The sequence below is a fragment of the Sorghum bicolor genome, chromosome 6, assembly GCF_000003195.3.
Source record: "Sorghum bicolor cultivar BTx623 chromosome 6, Sorghum_bicolor_NCBIv3, whole genome shotgun sequence".
NCBI classification, from domain to species: Eukaryota; Viridiplantae; Streptophyta; class Magnoliopsida; order Poales; family Poaceae; genus Sorghum; species Sorghum bicolor.
The window spans coordinates 54,380,313-54,406,498 of NC_012875.2; the positions used below are offsets into that span (position 1 = coordinate 54,380,313).

Genomic DNA, 26,186 nt, shown 5'->3' on the forward strand with positions numbered 1-26,186 from the left:
GTCGTGCCCGTGCCGTGTCGTGTATCTGGATGGCGGCCCAGGCACGGTGGCCATCGGGCCGGGCCAAATCGCCGGGCCATGGGCCGGCCACCGAGCCACGGACTGCATGGCCATGTAGCCACACACACACATTTTGTACACAAAAAAGACACAATTGACTAGTCAAACAAAAAAAATACTTGATCAGTCAATTAACATTACAATTAGATTTCGATACTATAACAACCATAGGAAACGCTTATGAAAGGGATAACATGCATGCACAAGAGCTATCCAAGGTAGACAACAATGTATCGATAATACATCCACACAGAAGAATAGAAGATCATCAAGATGCTGGCCGGGCCAGTCATCTTTTACTTTTAGGTACCTGGTGAAGTGGTGATCGAATGAATTGGATCGAAGCACTGAAGGTAATCAGCGCATGCATGCATGGCCAAGCATGGCTGCATGGGTGAGGGTGACCCTGACGGCCTGACCAGTAGGTGCAGTGGCCAGCAAACAAGCACTCGCACACGGTTTAGAGGAGGTGGAATGGCGTATACAACTATACATACGTCGTACGTACGAGCGTGCAACGGCGCCGCGCCGCGCTGCCAAGTGTGTATACCCCACTCTGATCCCATACGTGCGCCAGCTGCGCACACGTACGTACAATACGCGCCTGTGGATTACTGACAAAGCACGTGCCTTGGGCTGGATCTGCCATGCATATGGGGTGCGCATTTGGCCTGCAGCAGGATGGAGTGTGGCGTTGGACCGACCCCGTTCGGGCTCGAGCTTCCCAGCTGTTAGGGCAAGCCCTTAGTAATTGCTCATGGATCGTCCCAAGTTATCCAACCCCCGGCAATAAAGCTCGCTGGCATGGCAGCTGGAGAGACGATCAGACGAGTGTAGAGACAATACTACGTAGTACTCCTCCGTAGACCGTAGTTTTGCTGGGCTGGGGGTAGCTAGCGTCATTCTGAAAGCAAAAGGGAGGGAGGGTGGGCACTGCAGGCTGCCGCTGCAGCTCTCACCGGCAAGGTTAAGGAAGTTTTGCCAGCGGATCGGATCGGATCGGATCAGAAGAGAGTTGCAGGCAGCTTTAATTTGTGCTGGGGACCTGGAGACAGGAGATCGAGGCGCGCGAGCGAGGGCGAGATGGGGAGGGGCAGGGTGGAGCTGAAGCGGATCGAGAACAAGATCAACCGCCAGGTGACCTTCTCCAAGCGTCGCAATGGCCTCCTCAAGAAGGCCTACGAGCTCTCCGTGCTCTGCGACGCCGAGGTGGCGCTCATCGTCTTCTCCAGCCGTGGCAAGCTCTACGAGTTCGGCAGCGCAGGGTATATATGCATGCATGCATCTGTGGACCGGGTGTGTATGTTTCCCGTCTCCGTCGTCTTTATTGATCGCTCATGCAAATATGCAATTCTCGCAGATCTGTGCCAGGTGATGGTTGCTGCATGCTTAATTTGTTCTTCGGTGTTCCTGACTTGCTGCCTTTTTCGTTTCTTCCTTTTTTTTACGACGGAGAGCTAGCTACATCATCTATCTTTGTTGAGGAAACTTCTGCAAAAATAAAATAAAATAAAATTACGCCCTAACCTAGCTATATGTATGTCACCTCTCTTCCTTCTTCTCTGAAAAATTGGAAAAAATAGCACTCTTTGTTTTGGCATTTGGTGTGAGATCGATGTGAGTCTGTGACTGCGCCTTAATTATGCGCCTGTAGGAGAATATGATGAGGCCGCCGGATATGTACGATCACAAGTTTTCATGACAGTGTGATCTTGAATGGGAAGGGAGTAATAAGTTCTCCATTTACAGTACTGCTAGCGTCCGGACGTCCGATCTGAGCGCTAGTGTCCGGACGCCAAGCTTTTGTACAAATCATGCCCCCATCCGCCCCATACTGAGAAAAAAAAATTAAAAAAGTAGATATGGGAACCTGACTGCACCCGCCCCCGCACGGAGATAAAAGGAACCGTCTCCGCTCTCCACACCCACGAGATCCGCCCCCCCCCACCTCGTCGGTCCCCCAGCACCTCTACCCATCGCTAGCTCACTCCCACAGCCCACCCCCAGCCCCCCCTGCTTGGCGCTGTAACAATATAATGAAACGACGACTGAAACAACATTAACATGTTATTGCAACAACACCGAACAAATTGCTGTAACAAATAAGTTGAACCAGTTGAAACACCATGAATATGTTATACAATAACACTGAACAAAGTGCTTCAACAAATAAGTTGACCCAGTTTAAACACTATGAATATGTTATTGCAACAACACCAAACAAACTGCTGCAACAACATGAAACACCTATTGCAACATGAGATTGAAGCAACTAAAACATACTGCAACACCGCAAAGAAAGCAATACTATAGCAACATTAGGACGAAGAAGTTGAAACACACTAAGAAACATATTATTGCAACAACAAAAGAACTACTACTGAAACATCTCGAATAGACTACTAAAACATCTCGGATAGACGATTGCAACACCACAAAATCCACTGTAGCCACGAGATAAAGGGAAAGAGGGGAGGCACATGAGTTGGGGGCGCCGTCGGGGGTGCAGATTGAGCCGCCTCCATGGATGGGATTGGGGATGGGCCGCCATCGCCTATTGGGTGGAGGAGACCGCCACGCTACTGGATGTGCATCGTGCTCCATGTATCCACCATGGGAAGGCCAGTACTCCATGGATCCACCACGGGAAAGCCACCATGGCCGGCGTCGAGGTGGGGGACGACACGCTAGAGTGGAGGACGCACATCGGGCTCGAGATGGGTAGAGGATGCCGCCTCCATAGATCCCCCTATTGCGTGCTCGAGCTTCGGTTGAGGAGGGAGATGGGGGAAGGCACCGCACTGAGTTGAGGTCTCCCAGGTTGGGGCCATGGAAGGCTACGGTGGATTTCTAAGAGAGAGAAGAGAGAAGTCAATGAGGGAGGAAGTAGTAGGAGAGAGAGTGGGCAAGAAGAGCCATGCGGTAGATATTTTGAGATGAGTGGATGAGGAGAGCTGCATGCAGACGGAAATGAGTGGATGAGAAGAGTCGCATGCGGATAGACACCAGCGACAGAAAGCCAAGTGAGCGGGCACCACGTCCGGAAACGGCGGGACGTCAGAGTCAAAGCATTACTGCTCCATTTAGTAGACCCTACTGGGCCAAACCGTTGCCTTGATTCCCACTGATTTTTCCTTACGTTTTGCAGTAAATCATTTTGCTATTTCTTTAAGGTAAACTTCCATACTGAATCGCATGCATGTTCTTTTCACAATTTTCTGTTTCCTTTCCTTTTGTTTAAGTTCTCGTCATTGTTTTAGAGAAGCCAGCATTGTGTCTATAAATGCTCCCTAGTTTGCTCTAATAAGAATACTGGAGATCTCATCTGTGTGTAAAGGACAATATCTTACTTGATATATTAATATATATACAAAATGTTGAGGCCACAAGGGATCACATATATATCTGGTCCTACTCTTTAATATTTTTCATCTTGTTTTCTTTTATTTAATTTCCAGCGTCCTTGTTTACAATTTTATTCCCTCAAATTAATGCATTAGCTAGATTATACAAGACGAATGTTCATCAATAATTATTTTTCAAAAGTGGATTTCCACCTTGAGGTTACTCCTAACTTATCTGCTGGCACATAGAACTTATTTGATGTACTGTCAACGAAGTATGCCCAAGTAGTTCATTTTCTTTCAATCCATACTCAATTTATTCGCTGAAAATCTTTTAAAAGTTTTTTAACAAACAGCTGCAAAACTGTTGATCTTGTGTTCTGTTTCTCTTATCTTCCCAATCTTTGTAAGAGTTTTTTTCTTCTAAAAATGGACTTTGTGTGTCAAGATTTATATCTTGTATTTATTCCTAAACAAAAAAATAAAAAATGGTGCTTTTGTGTCCACATATATTTCAAAAACATGGAAAAAATTAAATTGATAATCACAAACATTCAAATAATATATACTTCATGACTCTTTTTGTGAATCCTATAATATTTCATTACATATTTATATAGGGAACTTTTAGTTGTATGGAATATGGATATAAACGTACCGCAACTCTTCCTTTTGGTCAATGTATGCTCTAAATGCATTAGCGTGTTTGAAGAAATGTAGTGATCAAGGATTTTCTAATTTGTGGTGCATAAAAAGTCACTTCATTCTTTCGGCCTTCTCTAATTTCTAATTAATGCTCTCTTACTGTTTGTTTAATTTTGCTTTGAATGGTGTAGATATATGCATACTACAAATCCACCATACATATACATGTGTACAGTTTAAATGCATGACTGAACACATATAGGGTTTTTAATCATGAAAACATGCAGATTTAAAAAACACAATATGAATTTTACTGTTTGTTTAATTTTATTTGATCACAATTTTATTAATGCATAATCAATTAATTTAAAATAATAATAAATATGAGGTATAACCTATATGTATAATCATTTATTTTAGTATAACTTCTCTATGGGCAGGGTAAATAAGACTTTGGAAAAGTACCATAATTGTTGTCACAATGCTCAAGATTCCAACACTAGTTTTGGTGGTGAACCTCAGGTACAATTAGCTTCAAGCCAACCAATCTAATTATGTTAACTTTTGTAAATGACTGCTATATATTGTTTCATTTTTTAGACAGGACTCCAAGCACTGCAGTATCTCTGTGAAAGATCTTATTTTTCATTACTCATTTAGCTGATGACAATAGTTTGTAATTAATAAAAAATACTAACATTTATTTTCTGGACATTAAAAAAACTGCAGTTGCTCTACAGTATGTCAATGACAACGTATTAGTTAAAAGTGGTCTTGTTATTACAGTTTTATTATTCTGTATTGTCTCCATCCATCAATATATGCTATATGCATACATTTTTTAAAAGAACTATTCATATCTAATAAATTGTCATTTCTCATAAATCAATATGATATTATCTTTTTTTAAGGACGGTATCACAAATCAATATGATATTATCTTTTTTTTAAGGACGGTAAGAACTTTGCCGCAAGCTTTATTTTAGAAGAATAAAAAACATGTCACATCCTAATCTTTTTAGTGGAAGGAAGGCCGAAAACCACAAGACCAGGATATAAAGACCAACTTCCTACAAAGATCGACCCAACTTAAATATTACCCCTTTGTTATATGAATATATTGATCAACTTTTGTATACTAGTCCTGCGTAAATTTTGATGAATTGTTGGTTAAAACTTACAAAGATTGATCTTATGAAATTAAAGTATGCATGGGTTAAAACTTACAAAGATTGATCTTATGAAACATCAGGCATTGTTGGTTAACCCCTCCCCTGCTCCCTCTGACGGTAGCCGTAGCCACTCCTATGCCTAATGTTGCCTGCCCCTGCTCCCTTCGATGGCGGCCGGGCAGAACCGACCTCCACGATGGCGGTTGTTGCTCCACTGACCTCGCCTCTACTCCCCTCCTTCGGTGATGACTTCATCCGTGGAGAAGAAGACAGAAGAGAGAATGACATGTGGGACCTGTCTATCATTCTCTACTAGGATGAGTTTGTGTAGCCTATTTATTGGTAGTACTGCTAGAGTCAGAAGTAAAATTTAAGTAGTTGAAGAATAGGTGGCTACCTAAATAGACATTTAGGTAGTATTGCTAGCGATGCTCTCAATTGTACTAAATTTGTTCGCTTAATGGTCAAAATGCCAATGCATTGTGTTGCATTAGAGGGTGTTTGGTTGAGGGTGTTAAAGTTTATCAGGTACTATAGCATTTTCATCTTATTTGACAATTAGTGTCCAATTATGAACTAATTAGGCTTAAAAGATTCATCTCGTAAATTACTCTCTAGTTGTGTTTTTAATTTTATAAATAGTCTATATTTAGTACTCCATGTATGTGTTCAAATATTCGATGTGACGGGAGTTAAACTTTACCAGCGCCAACAGGGCCTTAGTTAACGACTATTCTGCATGTACCAATGTCAGCCGTTTTGCTATTTCATCATGATATTATCATCTCCCTAATTTATTTTCATTTGAACTTCAGAATTGGTACCAAGAAATGTCAAGGTTCAAGGATAAGCTTGAATCGCTCCAACGCTCTCAGAGGTATAAATATAAATGATCATTACCTGCATGATCATTGAAAAGTTTCTTACTCCAAAAGAAACAGACATTCAAGAGAAAGGTTGTGTTTTACATTCTTTAATTATGCATGACCTTGTAAAAAATTACTTGTCATTGCAATTTGCAACTATACTCACACGCAGTAGTGTTTGTCTCAAAGGCACATGCTTGGTGAGGACCTTGGGCCCCTGAGCATAAAGGAGCTGCAGCAACTGGAAAAACAACTTGAAGATTCTCTGTCACAGGCTCGACACCGGAAGGTTCACCATCTACACCAATGCCCTCTAACTTGTTGATTAACTAAGTATTGTATGTTTCTCTGTAGTATAATAGTGCAGAAATATTGTGCAACGGAGAGGAATAATTAATTTGATTTTGATATTACAAGTCTAATAATAAATGTGCGAGGTGCATGATGGAAGTAACTATGCATGCTTAAATTAAGCATAGCACCTGAATATCTTTTATCTTCATCTCAGACTCAAATGATGATGGAACAGATGGATGAGCTTCGTCGAAAGGTATTATCTGAACCCAATCTCTACTCTCACCTTGTCTTCTATCATATTTGGTAAATCATTAATATATTTTGCATTTAAAATGACAAGTACATCATGCAATTTCTTAGACAAAATAGAACACAAGACTGACTGTGTTTGTGCATCATCTGGCCTTATACCAGAGAACATGTACACACATCAGATGGACAACTCGGTTTGCTGAAGTTGTTGCAAATGCATGTCAAAGATTCCTTATAGTATTACAATCTATATTCTACGGTGTCAGTTGATCAACAGTTCATAAAGTAGAGTTTAGCATGAAGTATAAGCTTACATCTGTTTTGAACTGAATGCAGGAGCGCCAACTTGATGAGCTTAACAAGAAACTGAAAAACAAGGTCTCTAAATATGGCTAATTGGTTATTTGATATATATGTATATACTTATCAACGTTCACAACAATGCATATATATGCCTTATTGGAATGTTACTATACATCTTCCAAAACATTCAGCTGGAAGCAGAAGGTTGCAGCAACTACAGGGGCGTCCAAACATCCTGGGCTACTGACGCAGCAATAACCAGCGACAGCGGGGCACTTTCCACGCCAAATGCTGAACCACCAGCTGCTGCTGTGGACTGTGAACCCACTCTGCAAATCGGGTAAGGCTAGGTTACTATAAAACCACTATGATTGAATCTGAAAGCACCGGACTAATAAGCAATATTTGAACTCCTATGATCTGTGCATGGTACAGGTTCGTTGCTGCTGAGGCAGCAGCCAAGCCAAGACGAAGTAAACACTGAAGGAGGAGAGGAGAACAACCACTTCATGCTCGGTTGGGCCCTTTGAGTTGTTCTCGATCCATGGAATTCGAAGCAACGAATTAATAAAGATGTCGTACGTTTAGTATGGCAAACCATGAAACTTAATTATATCGTGATATAGTCTGATACCATGAATTGCATGCTGGCCCTAGCTGATGGTATGCACGCACTGTTCTCTCTGACAATCATATGTGCCCCCTAGCTTCTCTTTTGTTCAGAACTGTGCTAGCTAGCCTTTTCCTTGTCCTTTGATTCTTGGATTAGAATCAACACTTCAGTTCAAGGGCCTATTAAATGGAGCGTACTCTATGTACATAGTGTTGCCTTCATCTCAATCGGCCAACTGTTGATCTCGGAGATCATCGAGTAGGACTATATATATAAATCTATATTTCCGGTTTGATGCAGCAACCTGAACTGAAGGGGGTGGTCGTCTTTTATTTCAATTCGGCCGATCTTGTTTAAAACCCATGAAAAAGCTATGCCCTTAGCTTGAATGTCAAATTAACCGCCGCAGATGTAGACTCGTAGTATATTGTACTCTGAATATTGCGAATCTTTGCATCGTCCATTTGGGTGATTGATCAGTTGAATTCAAGGGTAAAAGCAACAGTCCCCCCCCCCCCCCCCCCCCCCCCCCCCTTCTTCCCTGAGTAAAGACAAGAAGCAGCAGCGATCATGAGTAGAACACATCTCCTGTAGTCTTGAAAGAAACATAGTACGGGAGTTTATTATCTAATTTATTACCAAACAGTATGGTGAAGGCCAGATTACTTAATGAATTCAACAGTTACCGACTTAATTAATGCAATTATATATGAGCAGCAGGCGTTGCTTGAAAGGCGAGTGCGTGCTTATTATACGACAATGAGGTGTTACTGTGCTAGGATCACTCGTTATCATACCATACCATATACTATAATATTGGTTTTATATATATTCCTTACAAAATATGTGGTGTGAATTATTGTGCCACGTACACATCAATAGTCAGGTCAGGTCAGGTGTACACTACTGTCATGAAAAATAGAAGCTGTTCAGCGCGCGATGGGTTGAGTGCTGTTGGCACATGTCCCGCCGTTGCGCGCGCACGCACATGTTGATCAAAGCTGCCATCGTGAAATGCTCGCTGCATTCCGGCTTGAAAATAAAGCTGTGCAGCGATGCACTGCAGTCTGAATTTGGCCGCTCCAAAGTACTGTACTAGCTAGTCCACGGACACCGATCGATGTACGAGCTTATTCCAAAAAAGTCCGGCTGCTATTCCGTCGCTGCACGATTTTCAGATGTGATGATACGTGCCATGATATGCGGAGAATGTGACCTATATAACCAAAAGACGGGAACGTGCATAGCCGCCCTTAATTTCTCCATTTATTTGCATTGTTAGATGAGATCAATCAGGTTCCCAACATTAAGGCCCTGATCCATCAAGGCATCAATGGTAGAGTTACATCGATCTGCATGTATAAGATGTGGTTGCGGGCGATTTTTATTCTGGGTCACCAAAAGATCTCATTATATAGCAGCATATTGTCTTTTTTTCTTTTTGAAGGACCTATAGTATGGAAGCATAAATATAATATAGATATTGATATAGCTCGATGAAGAGAAATCCACTAATATTACAACACGATTAGCTAACATCTATTTTTCCACGATGAGCAATTTAATCGGCTTCCTCCCATCCCCGCTGGCCCTTCCCATGAGGCTATGGCAAGCTTACATGGAGATGGCTGAGTTTTTTTATATGGTGATAAGAGAAGAAGATGATATGTGGGTCTCACATGTTATCCTCTACCATGATGAATTTGAGAGGCATGTTTTAAGTAGTGTTGTTGGAGGAAATAATAAAAGAAATAAGTAGTACCAATCTAGATGGCTACCAAAATAAAAAAAAAATAGGGAGCTCATTTTAGGTAGTAGTGCTGGAAATGTTCCTAGGAATAGAGATTTTGATTTAAAAAGTATACCCCAACAACTTATCTAATTGGATATCTAAATATACACAACCTCTTCTCCAGATTTTTGGCTAGCCAAAAATTGAGAGTGTACACAAGATATAGAAAAGTTGTTGCAGAGTGGAAAAAAATATTAAAAATGATTTTTATTTGAATGATTTTCCAAATAATGATTTAAACAATACTCTGAAGCTGAACGCTCCACACACCAGAGCAGGCACCAAATTACTGGCCGGCGTGGACATCATTTGCACGGTTGCGCCCCGAAGCCAAAACAGTTTGTAACTTGATTTTCTTCTGATATATAATAATACAAGAGCGTTGCCCGTCCAACGCCGGCACACAATAATATATCGCGTCAAGTATGCTTTATGCCAACCTCCAGTTAATTTGTCTTGCGCCCATCCATCGACACAACAACATCAGGGTGGTGGTTAGTCGATCGTCGTCCTAATCGCGCGCAATCAGTTCGCGGTTGGTCCGCCCCTATCCGGCACCAGTGGCATCTGTACGCGTACCGGCCGCGCGGCCTGAAGCCAACCACGCGGGCACGTATCTTACGTGGCAAGAGAATGAATCAGGGACGAACACGGACGGACGACTAGCCGAGGCGTGCCATGCCCATGCCAAGTATGCCGGCGCGTCGACGCGGCAGCAGGTGGGAGCGGCACAGCGGGCACGTCACCTCGCCCAGGTCGATCCAGCGGTCGATGCAGCGCGTGTGGAACGCGTGGGTGCAGTTGCCCAGCCGCCGCACCTCGTCCGTCGCCTCCAGCCTCTCCAGGCACACCCGGCACGTCGGCTCCGCCGCCCCCGACGACGACGATGACGACGACAGCTCCAGGAACTCGACGAGCGGGAGGCGCTGCTTCACCGCCTCCGGCCTCGGGGCGTCCCCACGCGGGCGGCGGGGCGGGCCGTTGATGACCGGCGCGTGGTCCTCGGGGTCGTAGGGGAACTCGTAGAGGCCGAGGAAGCAGAGCACCAGCACGAACACCAGCGCCACGGCGTGGAGGAGCTTGAACAGCGCGGCCACGGGGCGCGGCACCGCGTTGCAGTAGCAGACCAGCGGGAAGGTCATGATCTGACCGGCGCCGCGTGCATGCGCGTCTGTGTAGTTTTGGCTTTGGCTCGGGTTTCGGTTTCGGAGGGCACAGAGAGGCGCGGGGTCCGTCCGTGTGGATATATAGGGACGAGGCAACCGAAAAGAGAGAAAAAGGGGTACGGTGTGTGGCTCGTCGTCCACTCGTGCTCTGCACGGTGCGCAAAAAGGGCTGGTGGACCGCGCGGGGGCGGGTGCAGCGTGGCTGTCGTTCTAGATACAGGTCGAGGGTCGTGGCCGGAACCGGATGATGGCATGGTGCATTGGGCTATTTGCCAGGTTTGGCGCGTCGCGCGCGATCGAGCGGAGCGGAGGGCCGGCGAGGTGTCGTACGGGGCCGGGGTGTGTTTCGGCTCATGCAAAGCGCGCGAGCGCAATGGCGGAAGTCGTCGTCACGGCACATGATTGTTCGGAGGAAGAAACGGTGCATCGCACGGCAGGGACACGCCTACCGTTTCGGCTTTTCCCGACGGGCATATGCCATCACGTTCACAGCCATGGGTTCGGCGTGTTCGGGTTTCCGGCGGCCTGCCGTCTGAATGTGTGATATGGTTTTATTCAGGTTGCCCGTATGGCCATGAACATCCTTATGCATCGTCCGTTATGGTAGCTTTGTACGGCCCTGTTTAGTGCAGCTATATATTTTTTCAAGATCACGACTTCACGTGTTTTTCATTAAGAAGAAGAGCCGAAAGAAACGGCAGGTAACCGATACAATGAGTTCGCAAGTAATCCAAGGATTACCATTAAAACCCAGAACACAAACAAAAGCAAGAAACCTGAGGGGGGATCCTCCACCTAACCACCCCAACAGCTAAGCCAAAAACAAGAAGAACAACTCAACACCTAGGTAGCCAGCAGTGTTCGGAGCCGCAACAAAAAGGACAACTGACGGCCATGCATCCGTCCCCACCTCTTCAGCCTCAACGACCAACCCAGCCGGAGGCGTCCTCAGTGGCAAAGCGAACCAACCGACGGCCAAGCATCCGTCTCCACTTCAGCAACCTCGACGACCAACCCAGCCGGAGACGCGTCCTCAGTGGCAAAGCAACCATCCGACGGCCAAGCATCCGTCCCCACCTCAGCAACCTCAACGACCCACCTGCCGGAGATGCATCCTTGGTGGCAAAGCAACGCACCTCGGCGGCAAAGCATCCGCCGGAAACACCTCGGTGGCAAAGCATCCACCGGAAAGAGCACAACTGCAGCTTCAACAAACACTAGCCAGCAAACCTGAGTGGAGAGCAGCATGAAGCACGAAAAGGCTCGGCACGGCGCCCGAGGGACCATGCGGGCAGCAGGCCACGCGTAGAAAGAACTTCGGCGGCAACGCCTTCAAGAAGGGAAGCGACGCGGGGAGCGCCACCGTTGCCGTCCCATACGGGCGAGGCGCCCTAGTTCCTTGCAACCATCAACCCCAGAAGGGACGAGCGCCGTCGGCCGAGGAGGGGTACGCAACGACATATGCCTCCAACGAGGAAAACGACGCCCCGAAGGCGTCGCCATAGTCGGCCAGAAGGCACGGCTTTCGCCTAGCGCCACCCACTCGTGCACGGACCGCTCCAAAACGCCGACCACGCCGCCATGACGCCGAAGGCGAACCGCTCGAACAGCTGCCCACATCACCACGATGCAGGGAGCGCACGAGGCGAGCCGGCCGCCGTAGCCGTCCGCCGCCAAGCAGATGACCACCGCAGCCGTGGAGGAAGTGCCGAAAGCCTTAGCAGCCGCCCCGAACGAGCCCAACCGTCCTGCACCCCACCCCGACCACGCCGGAGCCCAGACGGACGCCAGGCAGGCCGGCCAACGGAGGGAACGGGGGGAGTCGCGCCAGATCGGAGGCCGGAGGCCCAGATCCGGCCGTCCCACAAGCCGCCGACGCCGGGGACAGGACGGGCAGGCCGGCCGACGGAGGAGAACGGTGGAGGTGGCAGCAGCAGCAGAACAGGGGGGCCGGGGGCCCAGTTCCGGCCGTCCCCCGGCCCAGGCCGCCGACGCCCACCACCACGGAGGAGCCCGTCGTCGCCGAAGGATGGGTGGCTGGGCATCGTCCGGCACCCGGAACTGCGTCACGAACGCGCGCACGCCAGCCCTCTCCCTGCAGTGCCACTGCCACCTCACGGCGCCGCCGTCGTCGTCGGTGCCCCCCTCCTCCTTTTCCTCGTGGCCCGCCGCCGGGGCGCCCTTGCGCGTCCCGCGTCTCCTTCCAGTCCATCGGTGGCCTCGTCTCGCCGACGCCGACGCCGACGCCGGGGAAGCCGCCGGACGGCAGGGGGCCAAGGGCCCAGATCCGGCAGACCCCCGGCCCTGGCCACCGGGGCCCGCCCCGAAGAAGACCTCGCCGCCGCGCGACGAGACGGCGCCGCCGCAGGCCCCTAGGCCAACGGGAGAGGGGGAAGAAGTGGAGGGGGGAGAGGAGCGTGGGGGAGGAGGAGGGGGGAGGGGGGAGGGAGGAGCAGGCCCGGGCGGGCCGCCGCCGCCGCCAGGAGGGCGGCGACGGCGGCCGGAGCGTCGCGGCGGGGGTTGGGAACCGGGGCGGGGGTTGGGAGCTCTCGTGCCCTCAGACACAGAGAGTCTCCTAACGTAGTACTTGTCTCTGTGCAGCTATATATAGCTCCAGAAAATCTCTAAATTTCTTAAAAATCATAGCAAATTTAGAAAATCTTGATCTAAAACTGCAGATATGTTTGGTGCATTTTATATAACTCACCTTATTTCTATAGTTTTGATTAAGCATATAAAAAATTCAACCATTTTAATTTAGTCTCTACCAACTAGAAACTATGTATCTAATACGCATGGATCTTGAAGCTAGAGTTATGCCAAACAAGGTCTAGTCTTCGACTCTTTGATTTAGTCATCTAGAAAAAGGGTGAATATATATGTGATATATAGTGTTGTTGTATATATGATGATGTGATATCATATCTCCCATGTAATATTGACACGAGTTCTAATCACTAAAATGGATGGCCGTTCATATATATTCTTATAATATAGATGTCTAAATCTTAGATCTTCTCAGGCGACAGGTTCGTTGTCAGGGTTATAATAATAAGGATGAACTTATAACTCAACCCAGATTTAAAGATAACATGTATAGTACGATTTTGTACTACAAAACATAATACTACGTAGATTTTCAAACTGCAAAAAGAGACTAGGAGCTGTGAGTGGAGTTGATGAAATATACAATGTATATATTGATCTTGGTCTAGAATGTTGTATTTAGACATGTCTTGCATATATTTCATACTGTACTCAATTTTGCAAATATGAAAAATGAGTATGCAGCCCATTTGTTTGCGCTTATTAGAAGCTTTTGGATCTCAAGTTTTGAACATTTCAAAAGTTAAAGAGCTCTCCAAAACCAAAAGTCGGATAGCTTTTGGGCTTTTGGCTTATGGGAGTTATTTGACTTTTGGAACAGTTAGTAGTCTAAATGCGACTAAAAGCTCAAACAAACAGGACTAGAATCTTCACGAATTTGTTACAATTTATCTAGCTAAACTAATAAATTTAGCAAGTTAAGAAAGGACATAGCATATTCGTTTAAGCTTATCTGTGAGTCATTCAGCAGTATTATTCTCTCACAATAAATCAACAAACATACTTTTTAGATAAGCGAATGGACTTGTAGTAACTTTATATTTTGTCTCTCTCCAACAGTTTTCTATTTTAATTTTCTAAAATCTAAGGTCTTGTTTAGTTGGAGAGGGAAAAAATTTTGAGTGTGATGTTTCGTAGGATGTCGGAAGGACTGTTCCGATATTAATAAAAAACTAATTACATAACTCGGCTGAAAACTATAAGATAAATTTATTAAGTCTAATTAATTTATCGTTAGCACATGTAAGTTTTATAGCATTTAAGGCTAATTATAGACTAACTAAGTTTAAAATATTTGATGTGATGGATAAAAGTTTTTTAGATTGGAAACTAAACAAGGCCTAAAGCTGGGTCCACGTCAAAATTATTTTCTGTCCAGTCTGGAGCTAATCCGTGGACCGTGGATACTGCCGCCGCCCTTCCATTAGCCCAGTCAGTGCTCCGCCGGTGACCATCACCTGGCACCGCATGCAGACCTGCACCTGCAGAGCAAGCTGGGCGTGCGGTGCAGGCTCTGGCTGCAGGCCCACGATAGGGAGGTTGCAGGTTTGCAGCAAGTGGTGCACTGGAGGGAGGGCACAGGTAGCACCGCAGCAGGGCTGCGGGTAGAGCCGTAGAGGTAATGCACAACCATATTGACGGAAACACTCGTGATCTCAAGCCAGAAAACAATGCCGTGCCCTCTGAAACCGTGCGATGGAGGAGGAATAGGAAATTTATGAGTTAGGCCTTATTTACTTCCATTTTTTTTGCAAAATAAAAATAGTAGCATTTTTGTTTGTATTTGATAAATATTATCCAATTATAGACTAACTAGGCTCAAAAGATTCGTCTCATCAATTTCGACCAAACTGTGTAATTAGTTTTTATTTTCATATATATATTTAATACTCCATGCATACGTCTAAAGATTCGATGTGACGGAGAATCTAAAAAATTTTGCAAAATTTTTGGGAACTAAACAAGGCCTTAGGAAGAATATTTGTTAACTTTTTATTTTTATTAATATTTTTAACTAAACTGTTAGAGAAGAATATTTTTCTACAAGACTATATATGGACATGTAGCTTGTAGCCTGATGGACGGCGCAGTCCGGTGTTGTGCAGGCTCGGGCTGGTACGGCCCGATGTGCAGGGTCGTGGGCGGCCGGCACGACACGGCCCATTATTTTTAAGATAGGCCCGGTGGTGGCCCAGTAACCATCATAGCTTGCTAAGAGCTTATAGTATAGTGGCCTCTTTACCCTAACTCTAACTTTTCCTCCTCACTTGCGCCACACGCCCACACTCCTCCCACTCGGCTCTTCACGATCGCGACTCACCAACACATGGTCGCCCTGCTCCTCGCTGCACCGCACTTCAATTGCCCTGCTCCTCCATGTGCGGCGATCGGCCTCATCGACTCCTCTTCCCTACTCACTGGCTTGGTGGCTTCAAGTACACAGGTGGCCAGCCTCGAGCACCAATAGCCGTAGCCTTGCCACCGATGTTCCGCGTCCGCTCGACCCCGCTGGCTATGGGGAGGATGGCCACGAGTGCCTTGGCGGTGAGCACGCCGGTCACAGATGCCAGAATCATGCGAGGCAACGAGTGCCTCCTTTGCCGCCAAGCCCCCTAGCTCTCCTTCCCTCTCTCTCCGTCACAATGGGCTTTGGGCTGGCCCAACCCATCATTTTGACTATGTTTTCTAGGCCGGCCCGACATAGAAAAGGGCCCCTAGTGCCGTGCTCGGGCCGTCGGCATGGCATGAAGCCTAGGGCGGCTCTTGGGCCCTGTCGCGCCATGTCATGCTAGGCTCGGCCGGCCCGTTGCCCATCTATATACAAGACTCCTTAAGATTTTTGCTCTAAAGACACCCTGATTGCGAAGGAAAAGTGTGAGGGAGCTGAAGCCATGCAGACAGCCCGATGACTCTGCATCACTAGGGCGGGACAGTAGGCGAGAGACATAGCACCTGGGAGACTGCCAAGGATGGGCTCGCCGACAGGAGGTGGACCGGGGCATTATCGAACTGGACGCAATACACAAACCAAAAAAAATTGTATTAATTTAATATAATTTTTCTTTTGTCAGAAAAAGGTTAAAGATGAATAAGAGACGTCTAATCCACGTCTGACTGCAATATGGTGTTGCCTAGGAAAAAAATCCAGGTGCCTAGAATACATTATGATATATAATGATTTTTCTACGACACCATAAACTCTATTTTTTTATGGATCGGTGAAAGAAAAAGGGAGCATACATTTTTTTCCCGAAGAAGAAAGCTTACTGTTACAACCAGATATGGTACAATGTCCGTTGTTTAATTAGCGCTGAAGTTAACAACATACAACATCTTGCGGGACTAGCTAGCAAGTAGGAATCCACTATAGACATCGAACTATAGCTGCATGTGATTATTAGCACAAATGAAATTGAATATAAACACTGTCACATTGATGGATAGTACTGAAATTCTTGAAAGAATTCTTTTTTTTTGTCATGAAAAAAGTTAAGCTTACTTTCTTGGCTCTTTTATTTTTTAACTTATTTAGCCAGAAAGCTATCTTGTTCCTTATATGTCCCTTCCATTCGTTTTGTACTTAATAGTGTTAACTCAAGGATGAAATGAAGATTTTGCCCCTAGATGAAAAATAAATCAGTGCAAAGTTCGGTTTGTCTATGTTTAGTTCTAAGAAATATTTCACATGGTTTAAGGTTATCCTATTTCTGCTTCCATATTTAAAAATAATATAATCCTCATTTTGTGTAATTTTTCACCATGCGAAATATTTTTAAAATTAAACATAGATAAACTGAACTCTACACTGATCCATTTTTCACCTATAGGCAAAATCGTCGTTTCACAATTGACCTAATGCCATTAAGTCTAAAAAATACTGGAAGAACCATATAGTAAGGAACTAAAGATTCCTTTCGGACCAAATATAGGTAAGTTTGAAAACAAAAGGGCCAAGAAAGTAATCATATACATGGACATGATAGAGAAAAGGACGTATTTAGATACAAGCTACTGTCCAGTCCTGTAATCATACACATGGACATGACATCTCGTGAGGAGAAACGTTGATCATTCTCTTGAGCCATCCAACAAATAAGGATAAAAATCCTTTTTTCCAACCTCCAACTCACATATATGGCATTTTAATTTCAAGCATGAACTATGACACGGGTCATCGGACGTTCTTCTATTGTCAAAACAAGAAAATTTGGTTCTCTAACTGTTTTTGAATGCGATTTTATTTTCTAAAAATAATAATAATATAAAAAATATAAATTAATTTATTTAATAAGAAAATACGAAAAGTAGTACAATTTTGTTAAATTGATATCTATCTATTGGTGATTTATTTAGTTATTTGGAACTTATTTATTTCTATTCTATTGTTTTTATTGCTCGTTGTCATGCTCATTATTATTTTCCTGCAGATCAACCAAGAGGATCTAGGACTACGATTATGTTGAAAGATATGAAAAACGGCACCAACCTCCCAGAGGCCATGCTCCACTACATGTATTTAGGCATTGCACCGAAGGAAGTGCCCGATTAGGTTGGGTTTAAAACAAGGAAGTGCATTGAAAAAGTTAGTTTCATATTTGTTCTAATTTTAAATAAATTAGTCATAATATTTTAGAGATTTTATTAGGTTTTTATTATTGTTGTTTTTTGAAAAAATAGAAAATCATCTTTGAAACAAGCTAAAGGACTAAATTTGTCTTGTTCTATAGTTGAAGGATGCCCGTGACCTGATTTCATAGTTCAGGGTTCAAAACCGCGACCATCAAGTTGAAGGTTGAGTAATGAACTTTAACCAATAAATAAATCCCCGAGCTACCATATGAATGTCATGCAATTTGTATGTCAGTTTGGATATGCATATATATACTAGTTAGTATCGAACAACTGGTAAATCTTTTTTTCGCAAAAAAAAAAAACTGGTAAATCTTCAAGCGGTAGTGTTACAGTCTATGTGACGCAAAACACGTTTTGTGTTGCAGGCAACAAAACACAAAGATTTTGTCCGGTTACCGGTCTCTTTAGAAGTCTGGTAGCCGTCGCACCGAGCAGCTCGAGCCTGCAGGTGCACCGGCGTTGTTGACGATGGATAACCGACTAACCGTGTACGTCGATATAGTATATGGTATGCCCAGGCCAGTGGTCCTTACGAGCTTGGCTAATATACGGTTCGCTGACGGCCAATTCAAATGGAGGAGACTAATAATGGTGCACGTTTCACACCATACTTTGTGGTACCATGTTATAGGAGTCAAATGTGCACCGCCATGTCTAGCTAATAGGAGTATTAGTATAAACTGGAGTAATTAGCTAGAGATGAGCCCCACATGTAGTCGCCCCACATGAGAGCAGTGCGGGAGCGAATCATACCATGGTACACCAGCAGTTGCATGTATTGTTTTGTTTGGTGTTTAGCGTAAAACAACCATCAACGTTGGTAGGTTTGGAAGAGACCATTGAAGTCCCATCCTGTGGGAGCTAGGTGCTAGGATGGACAATAGTAGAATCAGTGGTATATTATATCATATCAGACGATAGATTGGCTTCAACCAGTGTGATTGTAGGTCTTGCAACAAGCCAAAGGCATTAGAGAACAATAGAGATGAAACAATTAGTGTGAGGAAGAAAAGGGTTAAACAATAATGACAGCTAAAGCACTTATAGTGGGTTCTAGGGTGACGACGATGGTTTCACGATGCAATTGCAAAAAGGGGTAGCAGCACGTTTTTGAAAATAGCGAATCTGAGGGGTCGTTTGGCAAGGTGAAATAGTCACTGCCAAACGAGTTTCGTTCCAAAATCCAGGGGAAACGATTCTCCTTTTGACACTAGACACGTGAAACGACTCAGCCCTAGTTTCAACCAATCCAGTTTGTACTTTGTAGCCCCTGTGTATGCACTAGTGATTGTAAAATTTTTCCGATTACCCTTTTTAACCCATTTTGAGTGGAACAACTTTAAATGAGTTGTATTCAAATTGTTCTTCACCTATAGAAAGTAAAAAAAACATATTTTCATTTATAATATGATTTTTATTTTAAAATATTTTTTATTGAATCAAAATATAGTCTAACAGCCAAATGGTGTCATAAAGTTGTTCTGATTCATCATCTAAAACATTTGTTAAGAGAATTTGAATATGACACATTTCTATGAGAATCTGGATCACTACCAAACACAATCGGGGCCTTGTTTAGTTCCCAAAAAATTTTGCAAAATTTTTTAGATTCCCCGTCACATCGAATCTTTAGACTCATGCATGGAGTATTAAATATAGATGAAAATAAAAACTAATTGCATAGTTTGGTCGAAATTGACAAGACGAATCTTTTGAGCCTAGTTAGTCCATGATTGGATAATTTTTGTTAAATACAAACGAAAATGCTACAGCGTCGATTTTGCAAAATTTTTTAGAACTAAACAAGGCCCTGATTTAGTTGCACCAACACTGCCACAGCTCTGGTAGCAGGAGCGGATCTACAGTAGGTGCATAGGGGTAACATGTACATGCATAATATATTGTTATATATAATTGCTAATCTGCTCAGTCCATACAACAGTCCCAACACTCTACACTGCCAACTATTTTATCATAGTTTAGTGATCTAATTATATTATATCCATATTGTTAAACTATAAAGTTTTTGTCCGTACACTCACGATCGACGCAACTGTCTGGTAGTGCAAGGGAAACGATCGATCGGCACGAATACATGCACACTGCATCTTTCTGGTACATATGTGTACGTTTATATCTATCTATGATATATCACGGTGAAATTAAGGGACAGAGACACAGACCCCTTTCAGTACGCGAGACAAACTCTGCTCTCCGCCCGTCGTCGTCCCACGCCGTGGGCAACATGGCGCGCGGCACAGCGGGCAGGTGGCCGCGTCGTCGTCACCACTGCGGACCCAAGCATCGATGCACGCGTCGTGGAACGCGTGCGAGCAGCTGCACAGCTCCACGACCGTCTCGAGATCCCCCGATTCCAGCCCCGCCACGCAAATCGCGCAAACGGCCGCCGCGCCCTCGGCGTCGCCTTCTGCGGCCAGTTTGCCGTCCGCCGGCTGCGCAAGCGCAACCCGCCGCCGCCTGTACCGCGTTGTCGTGAGCGGCGACCGCGTCCCGGTCTCCCACAACCTCGCCTCAAGGAAGTGTTCCAAAGTGGCATCGCTGGCATGCTCTCCGCCCCAACCCCAAAGCTGTCCGGGCAAATGCACCTCACCCTGCCACGACGCGACGCCGAGGCGGTCCAGGAGCACCTCGGCGATGAAGCGGAGGCGGCCGAGGAGGTCGAGCAGAAGCAGGAGGTTTCGCCGCAGAGGGAGCTCGTAGCTGTGATCGAAGCTAGGGTTGCTCATCGGCGACATGCATGGCCGTGTAGTAGGCGGTAGCGTATCACTGATTCACTGAGATGCCTGATCGAGCGCGCATGCAGCCGCTTGGTGCTGCACTGCTGCCTGCGTATCAAGAAAGTGCTACCGAAATCCGAAATCTTTTCCGAACTAAATAAGGTCTCCGAAAAGTGAAAAGTTTTCGGTACTATATTACTTTCGTATGTTTGTGACAAATATTATTCAATCATAGACTAACTAGAATTAAAAAATTCGTCTCGTGATTTACAGCTAAACTGTATAATTAGTTTTTGTTTTCGTTTATATTTAATATTTTATGCATGTGCCACAAGATTCGATGTGACGGAGAATCTTGAAAACTTTTTGATTTTCAGGGTGAACTAAACGAGGCCTTGCTTTGCAACATGCGCTTCTTTTATAAACTGCGATTATGAAGTCTGTTTGGTGCGTGCGATGGATCCATACTTCAATACCGGAGGTTGCGAGCTGCCGCCTGCCAGCGTACAGACGTCCACGTCCAACCAAATCCACGACGCAGCGCGACAGCGCTGGGACCTGGCCTGGCCTACGCTGCGTGGAGCCGTGGACGCACGCAGGGGCCGGGGCCAGAGCCGGGCAGGCGCCCACGCGGAGACAGCGAAGCGACGGGCGGCGATACATGCACGCACGCCGTCGCCGAACAAGGCTGGTGCTACAGTTACCGGAGCCTCGATGTTACGTGTTAGCAATGGTCCCTGTTTACCTGTCCAGGCTCGGGTCCATTGGAGAAGCGAACGAAACCTTTGCATTTCACCGCTCGAATTCACGGGTCTGAACTCACCTGAGCTACGTATCCTCAGGTCAGGGCCTTGTTTAGTTCCGAAAAGTTTTTTCATTTTTTGGTACTGTAGCACTTTCGTTTGTTTATGACAAATATTATCAAATCATGTACTAACTAAGATCAAAAGATTCGTCTTGTGATTTACAGCTAAACTGCGTAATTAGTTTTTGTTTTCGTCTATATTTAATATTTTATGCATGTGTCATAAGATTCGATGTGACGGGGAATCTTAAAAACTTTTTGGTTTTCAAGATGAACTAAACAAGGCCTTAGTCTCACTGGACGGTTTTCAAGACTGCGATGTCAAGTGAAATAAAATAAAACTTGAATAAAATATACCTTTTTTAATGAAGAGTTTTATTTTATAATTTCATAGGCATTTAATTCCAAGACTCATAGGGAGTTGGTAACCGTGCCAAGAGAGTTTTATCTAGATGAAACTCATATTTTCTCTCTTTTTCTTAAATACACTGCCTTATGTGGCAACTTATTTAATACAAATGATCTCTCATGAGACTAGCCTTAGAAACCTTTCGCTTGATGAATGGCCTTGTTTAGTTCCAAAATATTTTACAAAATCGACACTGTAGCTCTTTCGTTTGTATTTGACAAATATTGTGCAATCATAGACTAACTAGGCTCAAAAGATTCGTCTCGTCAATTTCGACCAAACTGTGCAATTAGTTTTTATTTTTGTCTATATTTAATACTTCATGCATGTGTCTAAAGATTCGATATGACGGAGAATCTGAAAAATTTTGTAAAATTTTTTGGGAACTAAACAAGGCCAATGATGATTCTTTTTTTTTTAAAAAAAATAGTTCCCTATAAAATGACTCGGACGTGAACGCATAGCCCGGACGTCACGGCACGGGGGTACGCAATTGTCTAGTTAGTTTATGATTAGATAATATTTGTAAAATAAAAACAAAAGTGCTACAGTAGCGAAATCTGAAATTTTTTCGGAACTAAGGGCCTGATTAGATTGGGGGTAAAAAATTTTTGGGTGTCACATCGAATGTGTCGGAAGGATATCGGGAAGGGTTTTTACAAACTAATAAAAAAACAAATTACATAGCTCGTCAGGAAACTGCAAGACAAATTTATTAAGCATAATTAATCTGTCATTAGCATATGTAAGTTACTGTAGCATTTAAGGCTAATCATGAAGTAACTAGGCTTAAAAGATTCGTCTTGTGATTCTCAACTAAACTGTGTAATTAGTTTATTTTGTTATCTACATTTAATGTTCCATGCATGTGTCTAAAGATTCGATAGGATGAATGAAAATTTTTTTAATGGGGAACTAAACAGGGCCTAAACAAGGCCCGTTTTGCGCGTCTCGCAGATTCGCAGGCCGGCAGAGCACAACGTACTCCTCCTTCTGACCGACCATTCCTCCTCATTTGTGAGTCCGAGCGAAGAGCCGCGCCACGCTGCGTTTACTGGTGCTGTTGGTGCGGCATTCGGTTGGCATAGCGCCCATGCCATGCAGATGCGCAGCGTGTCCGGATGCTGCTGTTTTCCCGTACGTCACATCATCACAAAAATGTTGGTTCCTGCAGTACTGTCATTTTTATTTTTTATTTTCTGATGTTCCAAGTTTTGGCCAACGTATAAATAATTGTTGGGGGGTACATTATGCATACTTTACATGTTGTGATAGGCGTGCTGTACTATGCAGGAGCACGTAATAATACGTCGGCTCCATCAGCACAGTACTACCGTCTACCGGTAGTACAGAGCCCAAGCGCCTGCGGCCGTCTCGACACGTCGTCGTCGGCTGTACGTCGGTGCATGTACAGTGCGTTACCGCATGATTAGGACTAGCTTTATACAAACATGCATGCTTTGTCCGTGACAACTTCCAGGTCTAGATCCGCGACCAAATCATCTTCATAATATACTGTACTGGAGTACTACCAGCAAGCCCGTGCAACGATCCAAGTACCGTAAAGTCCACAACGCCTACTCGCCGTGGTGCAATCGGTCCAACCATGGTCCATGGTTGTCGCCTCAACGCCTCCGGAGTCCGGACCACCGGACGGAGCTCACTCAGAGGCGAATTCTCGTGCCGCCGTGAATTAGGCTGTTTTATTCGTGATATTTTTTTTGCTCTAACTATTATAATATTTTTGTTTATATTTAACAATAATTATTACAATTATAATTTAATCAAGTTTAAAAGATTTGTTTTTGTAAATCATAGACAAATTATTTTTTATTTTTATTTATATTTTATATATACGTTTAAAATTTTGATGTAATTAAGAATCTTGATTTTTTTTTTGAAACCGGCCCTTGTTCTATTCGGCATGGACAGGCATAAATGGCACGTCTCATAAATTCGCCTGTCTGTAGCCTGTATCGACGTCCGCCGAGTGCCCGAGCTCGAGAGCCAAAAGGGGCAGACAGTACCGGACGCGCAGTTCATACGTACACAGTATGGTAGTAGAGCTACCAAAGCGACGACAGACGAGGCAGGCAGGGCAGCAGAAGACGAGCTTTTATAATATGCTTTGCTCCATTCGGGCCGGCCGGCGGGTCCTCTACTTGTACGTACGTACGTATCGTACGTAGAGTATAGCCAGTGCATCATCACTGATCGCTGCTGGAGCTTGTAGCTAGCGACGCTGCGACGCACAGGTAATGGGACGAACTGTTGGTGCACCACCGTCTGGCACAGCACGCGCTCGATCGTTCCATCCACCGATCTGCGCTGCTGTAGCGAGGCGAGTGCCCTCATCGATCGATCGAGCCCGGACAGGCGCATTTGCTCCGAGGCCACGCGCCCATGCATGCCGGCCCCTCGCCGCGCGCGCGCGCTCCTCCCGTCACGGCGTGGGTGTCTCCTGTTTCGTTGGTTCCAGTTGCAGGGAGCGATGCACTGCACGCAGCTCTTCAACGCCTGCGATCGAGCAGTAAAAAACGTAGCGGCGCCTGGCACTGGCACGGCGGCGGCTCCGGCTCGGAACCACGGGGGCGGATGGGTGTCGCACTGTACTGTACATGTGCGGTGCTGTAGGGCGGCATGCCCGCATGGGCTCGACATGGGGGAGCGACGAGCGCCCGGCTCCCACTACCACCAGCAGGAGTTCCGTGCAGGGCGCTCGGGTGATGGCTCGAAACCGTGGGTTCTGAAGGAGCGGAACTCGCGGTGTACCGCACGGTGGCCGGACGGAATCGACGGATCGATCGAGGTGGAGGCGATCGGGCTTCCGCCACGGTTAAAAAAAAAAGAGAGGAGAAATCGCAGTGACGTGTACGCACGCACGCACAGGGACCGACGATTACAGTAGTCTTGTTTGTCAACGTCTCCCGGCTCCCGCCGCAGCAGCGAGAGGAGGGTCCCGGCCGGGCGGGCGGCGAGCGGCGACAAGACGTCGGGCGCCAAAAGGCGTCGCCAACGCCATGCCGTCCGGCGGAGCCCGTGCCGCGCGCGGGTCCCGCGCGTCGGTGGGCGGGCACACGCAAAGCGCTCCCTCTGCTGCTGCGCCGCGCGCATCCATCCGTCTCTCACCCGTCGCTCTCGCATCTTTTTGGCCCGTCCGGTCCGGCCGTCCTCTCCCCTCCCCTCCCCGTCGGCAAAAAGACACGAGAGCCGAGACGAGCCGACGACGGCCTGGCCTCACGGCCACGGCCGTGCCGCCGTAGGCTCGCTCGCCCGCCACGGATCCGAGGGCTTTCTTTCTGCGCGCGGCGCGGGCGACACGGTCACTTGGAGCGGCGGCACTCGCAGAGGCACAGGCTCAATGCCGCCGTGGGCATGCACTGCTCCTGCACGGCCCCTGCACGGCACTCGCAGAGGCACAGGCTCTATACCCTATTTTAAAAATATTTTAAAGGCAGTTACAAATATATGGTAAATACTTGATAAAGCTATTAAACCGCAGAAAATGTCTCTAAGCTTTAAAAATTCCAAAAAAAATCCTAGAGTCTAGAGATATATTTGGATATGTCCAATCCAAAGAAAATATCTAGAGCTCATGAAAAATATATTTAGAAGCTTTCAGAAGTTAGATTTATCTCTAAGAAAATAGAAAAAAATCCTAAAAAATTTCCAAAACTTTCTACCCAATGTATAAACATATTTTAAAAACTTTCCGCAACAAAAAAAAGACACAACTAGCATGAATGCGTAACATAAATGTATTCATGTTTTGCAATGCAAAGTTTTAAAACATGTTTACACACTTTTAGAATATTTTGGAAAAAAATTCTAGATTTTTTTGTATATTTTCTCATTTTTCTAGAGCTAAATCTCAATTATCAAACTTTATGTATATTTTCATGAGCTCTAAATATTTAATTTGTATTATCAATATCCCAATGTATCTTATGTTTTGTTTTCAAAAATTTAGAAAGTTGGAGACATTTTTTGTGGTTTAAAAACATTATCAATTATTTACCATAGTTTTTTTAACAAAAAAAGACAAAACTTCTCTCGAAACGAGATAGGAAGGTAATTTAAATAGAGTTGAGGAGTAAGATGTTTAGTTTTAGAGTATGAAGAGAAAAAAAATCCGACTACTCGATGATAGTTTATATTGGAGGTATAAAAATACGGTATTTCTAAATATACTTTCAGCAGATTTCTTGTTTTGTTCTCTTCCAGTTTTGCTGACTCCGATCTGAAAAAATTTATAAAATTTTTTGAACTAAACAAGGCGAGTTCGTGGATCTCCCTACGAGTCTGCAGTCGCCTGCCACATCGACAGGAGATTTGTCATCCGGGCCCTTTCCCCGGTTCCGTCCAGCCCCTCCCCACGGCAGCCCACCCAAGGCATCTCTGCGCTAGCCTCTGCCTGCGCCTGTGAGAAGAAAACAAGCAAGTTTCAGGCCCAGCATCATCACGTGTTCCAGATTTTGATTTTCT

The 26,186-nt window shown here is 45.2% G+C and overlaps 2 protein-coding genes and 1 pseudogene across 2 annotated transcripts; 1 reads left to right on the plus strand and 2 right to left on the minus strand.

The window, feature by feature from the left end:
• Window positions 1,090-7,784, plus strand: LOC8057680 (MADS-box transcription factor 17). The gene is made up of 8 exons (XM_021462444.1): window positions 1,090-1,325; window positions 4,490-4,571; window positions 6,037-6,098; window positions 6,277-6,376; window positions 6,596-6,637; window positions 6,973-7,014; window positions 7,131-7,279; window positions 7,375-7,784. Exons 1-8 carry the CDS (start codon window positions 1,144-1,146, stop codon window positions 7,421-7,423), a joined length of 708 nt encoding a protein of 235 aa, XP_021318119.1. The 5' UTR covers window positions 1,090-1,143; the 3' UTR covers window positions 7,424-7,784.
• Window positions 9,537-10,602, minus strand: LOC8060433 (probable E3 ubiquitin-protein ligase RHA1A). The gene has a single exon (XM_002448335.2). The coding sequence runs from the start codon at window positions 10,484-10,486 to the stop codon at window positions 10,007-10,009; it is 480 nt and encodes a 159-aa protein (XP_002448380.1). The 5' UTR covers window positions 10,487-10,602; the 3' UTR covers window positions 9,537-10,006.
• On the minus strand, window positions 19,901-20,496 carry LOC8057681 (annotated as a pseudogene).